The sequence below is a fragment of the Engraulis encrasicolus genome, chromosome 1 (genome assembly GCF_034702125.1).
Source record: "Engraulis encrasicolus isolate BLACKSEA-1 chromosome 1, IST_EnEncr_1.0, whole genome shotgun sequence".
NCBI lineage: Eukaryota > Metazoa > Chordata > Actinopteri > Clupeiformes > Engraulidae > Engraulis > Engraulis encrasicolus.
In genome coordinates this window covers 52,758,238-52,763,804 of record NC_085857.1, presented here as the reverse complement: position 1 = coordinate 52,763,804, position 5,567 = coordinate 52,758,238, and the positions used below count along the sequence as shown (strand labels likewise).

Genomic DNA, 5,567 nt, shown 5'->3' with positions numbered 1-5,567 from the left:
TCACTCCCCCCAACAGTGGAGCCTTCCGTGGCGAATCATTTAAACCCGAGTCGGAGGACTCCATCCACCGCCAACCTTTCCCTCCCCGGGAAAGCAGAACGTTTTTCTGCCTCCATTCTGCAGAAAATTTACAAGTCATCGGGCCTCGGGGTCAGAGCCCTCAATGCTACCTCGCTCCTAACCGCCTACCAGGCTGAGCTGATGGACGAGATGGGAAAGCAACTCGATGCAGGAACCCCAAACCCAGTGGTGTGGGAGGAGATATGCTACATTACGGACCTGAACCTCCGTACATTCCGTGGTGCTATTCAAAGTTGTGGCCGAGCCATGGGCCTCGCAGTTGTGGGAGAAAGGGCACTGCGGTTAAATCTTTCTAGCCTAACCGACAAGGAGAAAGCCGACCTCCTCGATGCCCCCATCGATCCGAAGGCATTATTCGGTCCAGCGATCGCAGCCATGCGTGACAAATGCGACGCACGTAAGAAGGAGGGTGAAGCTTTCGACGTGTGCCTTCCTCGCAGACCCGCGCCACAAGCAGCACCGGGGACCCGCACTCCTGCCCCACCACCCCAACCACCTCAACCGAGGACCTTCCAGCAAGCGGCCAGGGCCCCAAGGCAGCAGCAGGGCGAGCAACCAGCGAACCCTCAGCCAAGGGCACAGGGCCCTAGGTCATGGTCGAGAAACGCCTTCTCCTCGGCAAGTTCCAGGCCCCGGCAAAACAACCCCCATGGGCCCAAGAAGAGGCGCGACACTTAGGCTGTAGCCTACACACAGCGGGGAAAACATCCAGCTCCAAGGGCTCCCTGGCATACACCCCCCGCAACGACGAGTCACCCCCTCCTGTCAAACGGAGGAGGCTACAGTCGTCAAACATCTGTGTTCCTTGTGCATCGGACAGTTACACACCGTTGCACCAAGCACACACACACACAAATTACACCGCACCTCAGCCTCTCAAGAGAGACAGCTGCAGGGCTCATGTTTCAAAAATAAAATGTTTTGTCACGGCCAAATACCCCCCGTCTCACAAACATTGTGTCCCAAAAATAAAATGTCATTGTGCCTCGGCCAAATTCCCCCCGTCGCACAATCATTTAGACCAAACACTCATTTGTCTTCCCCAGCCCCTCACGGAGTCCCGCTGGGTAAGGCCAGTTTTTCACAAAACAATAAAACCCAAGAAAAACCCTCTGTCGGCCCCTCTGGTGCACTCCCAGAGTCCTCCACCAGAGGGCCACACAACACAACAAATAAATTGCATAGGCCCGCTGTCTCTGCACGCGGAGGCATGGCGGGCGTGCGGTACCCATCCATGGGTTATGTCAACCATCACACGGGGTTACAGAATTCAGTTCGGGACAAAACCACCGCGTTTCAACGGGGTTTTGGTTTCTACGGCACAGGGAGAGGCAGCACAGGTTTTAGAAGCCGAAATAGCTACCCTCCTAAGCAAAGGGGCAATTCAGAGGGTACCAGAGGGAGAAATCGAGACAGGTTTTTATTCCCGGTACTTCATAATTCCCAAACGGGATGGAGGCTTACGCCCCATCCTCGACCTACGTGTCCTGAACAATCACTTACGCAAGTTCACATTCAGAATGCTCACATACAAAACACTGTTCCAGTCAATCCGAAGAGGCGACTGGTTCACGACCGTGGATCTCATGGATGCCTATTTTCACATAGGGGTGCTACCGGCCCACAGAAAATATCTGAGATTCGCTTTTCAAGGCATTGCATACGAGTACACCAGAATACCGTTTGGGTACGCCCTGGCACCTCGTCTATTCACAAAATGTGTCGAAGCAGCCCTGGCCCCGCTCAGACACACGGGAGTCAGGCTCTCTGCTTTCCTGGACGATTATCTCATCTGCTGCCCGACGAGGGCACAGTCAGAGCGAGACACTCGCAAACTGGTCTCCCACCTAGTGAACTTGGGTTTCAGTATAAACTTTACCAAGAGCTGTCTGAATCCGTGTCAGGACATAGAATACCTGGGGGTCAGGATAAATTCTATCACCTATCACGCTACACTTTCACAGAGACGGGTCGAGTCGTTTCGACAATGTCTAACTCAATTTCAAGAAGGGAAATGTGTGCCATTCAGAACGTGCCTCCGCCTTGCAGGTCTGATGGCATCGGCCCTGTCAGTCGTCCCGATGGGTCTATTGAGAATGAGGGAATTTCAACTCTGGTTGTCAGGGCTACGCCTATGTCCCCGTCGCCACCTGCGCCGCAGAGTAACGATATCGGCTCAGTGTCTCGCAGCGCTTCGCTGGTGGCGAGAGCCAGCGATATTCCACACGGGCTCCAGCCTAGGAGTGGTGTCTGTGAGAGCAGTGATATCAACGGATGCCTCACTGACGGGGTGGGGTGCAGTGTACGACGGCAGAACAGCAAGCGGAGTCTGGCCAGTACACCTCCGAGATTATCACATAAATGCCCTGGAAATGCTGGCAGTGAGCCTAGCTCTCAAACATTTTCTCCCTCTTATTCGCGGTTGTCATGTGCTGATCAGAACGGACAACACGACCGTGGTGGCTTACATAAACAGGCAAGGAGGAACGCGCTCGCTCCGGTTACACAGATTGGCGCGCGAGCTTGTGTTATGGGCGGGAGCGCACCTGGCCTCGATACGAGCCACGCACGTTCCGGGCGCGCTAAACAGCGGAGCAGATCTCCTGTCTCGGGGGACCCCTCTCTACGGAGAATGGACAATACACCCTCAGGTTGTTGCGACAATTTGGGAAAGATTCGGCAGGGCTGCCGTAGATCTCTTCGCCTCGCACGAAAACGCCCAATGTCCGCTATACTTCTCTCTAAGGGACACAGATGCGCCTTTGGGTGTGGACGCGCTTGCTCACCCGTGGCCAAACGCGCTGCTTTACGCATTCCCTCCCCTGAGCCTCATCTCCCCAACGCTGACGAGGGTGAGAGAGCACGGTCTGTCTCTCCTCCTCGTAGCCCCACTATGGCCAGGGAGAGCATGGGTAGCAGAGATTACTCAACTCCTCTCGGGGAAACCATGGCAGCTTCCCCTTCGCAGGGATCTCCTTCGCCAAGCGAGAGGGCAGATGTTCCACCCCCACCCAGACAGACTGGCCCTCTGGGTCTGGCCCGTGAAAGGTTTAATTTGAATGCGGTTGGCATCCCGGATAACGTGATTGCCACAATTCAAAGCGCACGAGCCCCTTCCACTCGTTCTCTCTACGATAACAAATTGAGGGTCTTCGAGAAGTGGTGTGACGAGAATCAGACCAGGACGTTTCAGTGCTCTGTGTCTGAGGTGCTTTGTTTCTTGCAGTCTTTATTGGACAAGGGCAAGGCTTTTTCTACAATTAAGGTCTACTTGGCTGCCATATCCGCATGTCATGTGGGATTTGATGGCGCGTCAGTGGGAAAGCATCCTCTGGTGAGCCGCTTTATGAAAGGTGTGCGGCGCTTACGCCCCCCAACAAAGCAGACATTTCCCTCCTGGGATCTGTCAGTCGTTCTGGATGCGCTTTCAGAGCCCCCATTTGAGCCCATGGAAAACATTGGTTTTAAACAACTCTCGCTAAAAACAGTGCTGTTACTCGCGCTCGTTTCGGCTAAGAGGGTAGGGGAATTACGCGCTCTCTCTGTACACCCGTCGTGCCTACAGGTTAGCGAGGAAGGAAAAAGAGCGTTACTCAGGCCAAACCCGTCCTTCGTACCAAAAGTGATTGAGTCTTCTTACAGATGCTCATCTTTGGATCTGAATGCTTTCCACCCTCCGCCATTCTCTTCGAGGGAGGAGGAAAGATGGCACTGGCTCTGCCCGGTGCGCGCGTTGCGCATTTATGTGGATAGAACGAAGGCTTTTCGAAAGACGGATCAGCTATTCGTGTCATGGAGCGCAGCTCATCGGGGGCTTCCTATCTCATCCCAGCGCCTCTCTCACTGGATGGTGGAAGCTATCGGTTCAGCTTATGAGGCCAGACGTATGCAGCCTCCAGCGCGCCTAAAAGCGCACTCCACGAGAGGGATGGCCACCTCCTGGGCGCTGTTCAGGGGGATATCAGTCAGTGATATTTGCTCTGCAGCAAGCTGGGAAAGTGCTCACACGTTTACCAGATTTTACAGTTTGGACGTTACTAAACCCTCTCTAGCTCACGCAGTCCTTGGGATGGGCACCCAATAGATATGTGGGCTTGTCTGTCGTGGACAACAGCATGCAATCCGGGAGTGGGCCATATCTCCCCATATGTGAGAGACCGAACGAAATATTAGAAAGAGAACGACCGGTTTCTTAACGAAACTCCGGTTCTCTGAATAATATGAGTGAGGTCTCTCACCGCACTTCCCTTCTTGCATTACGCACGGGGAAGAGTGCATGCTAAGAATGACTATCCAGCGTGATACATGCGTATTTATTGGGAGGGGGGCCCTCCGTATCACAGCTGTGATTGGTCTGTCTGCGACAGACGTGGTGTCATTGGTGCTTCGTAGTTGGGTAATAACAGTGCTATTCCCCATATGTGAGAGACCTCACTCATATTATTCAGAGAACCAGAGTTTCGTTAAGAAACCGGTCGTTAGCGATGATGCATGTGGTTAGCGATTTGGACGAAGATCCTCGCGTCTCGCCGCGTCATAACGCATCGTTGCGCACATGTTCTCACCCGATGTTACATGTTTGCACACATGAACCAACGGCAATACCCCCACAGTCACTGCCTAATGCTTTCCACTCATTCTGTGTTACCCTGGGACTACTTAGGCCTATCTAACCAATACATATAGTAACCAGCAGTCATTGCCATAATTCGTCAAGTCAAACTTATTTATAAAGCACATTTAACGACTCATGTAAATTGATCTCTGTCAGTCTTACTTTGTACTTGAGGCCTTTTGCTGGCATCTGCGGAAGTGGAAGCACTGGATGGTCTCTTCAAATATCTCCTAATATCCATGATGATTAACTTTGAACAGGTAGGCAGGCAGGCAACTACATAACGTGTATGTGTTTACATATTCCCTGGATCCTGATTGGTGTTGCCGCCGCAGCCGAAAGGCACTGATTGGAAGGTCACATACCCGAATACAGAGCAGATGAAAATGATTCCTACTAAAGCGTTAAGTATGTTCAACAATATTTTTTAAATGACACCAAATTTATTTTGGATTATTCCAACGGCAGATCACAAGGCGCAGGGAACTTTCACGTGCGTAATTGCCATTAAGACCTGCGTAAACGCTATTTAGAGGTGGGTAAACGCTATTAGAGGTGGGTAAACGCTATTTCCTAAATTCCAGAGGTGCGTAAACGGCGTTTACGTGCGTTTACCCTCCACTACAGCCCTGCACATAGGATAGCCTATTTGTGTGATGATGTGGTGTCATTTATGCAGGTTTATACACCATTAGTGTGTCAGAGAATTAAACAGTGAAGTTGTAACAAAATTATATCTGTCTTTTTTTTATAGGGCCTAATTACCATGTCCTTGATTAACTGTGGTCTGTTAACATGATTAACCTTAAATGTAATGAACTGGATAGGTCTAATTTCCCTCGTTGGCGCTGCTACCTACGATTAAACTGTT

The 5,567-nt window shown here is 51.7% G+C and overlaps 1 protein-coding gene across 1 annotated transcript; it reads left to right on the top strand.

Annotated features, from left to right (window-relative positions):
• Positions 1 to 674: 674 nt before the first annotated feature.
• Positions 675 to 3,140, top strand: LOC134458255 (uncharacterized). Its single transcript, XM_063210466.1, has one exon. It carries the CDS (start codon positions 675 to 677, stop codon positions 3,138 to 3,140), a length of 2,466 nt encoding a protein of 821 aa, XP_063066536.1.
• The last annotated feature ends 2,427 nt before the right edge of the window (positions 3,141 to 5,567 follow it).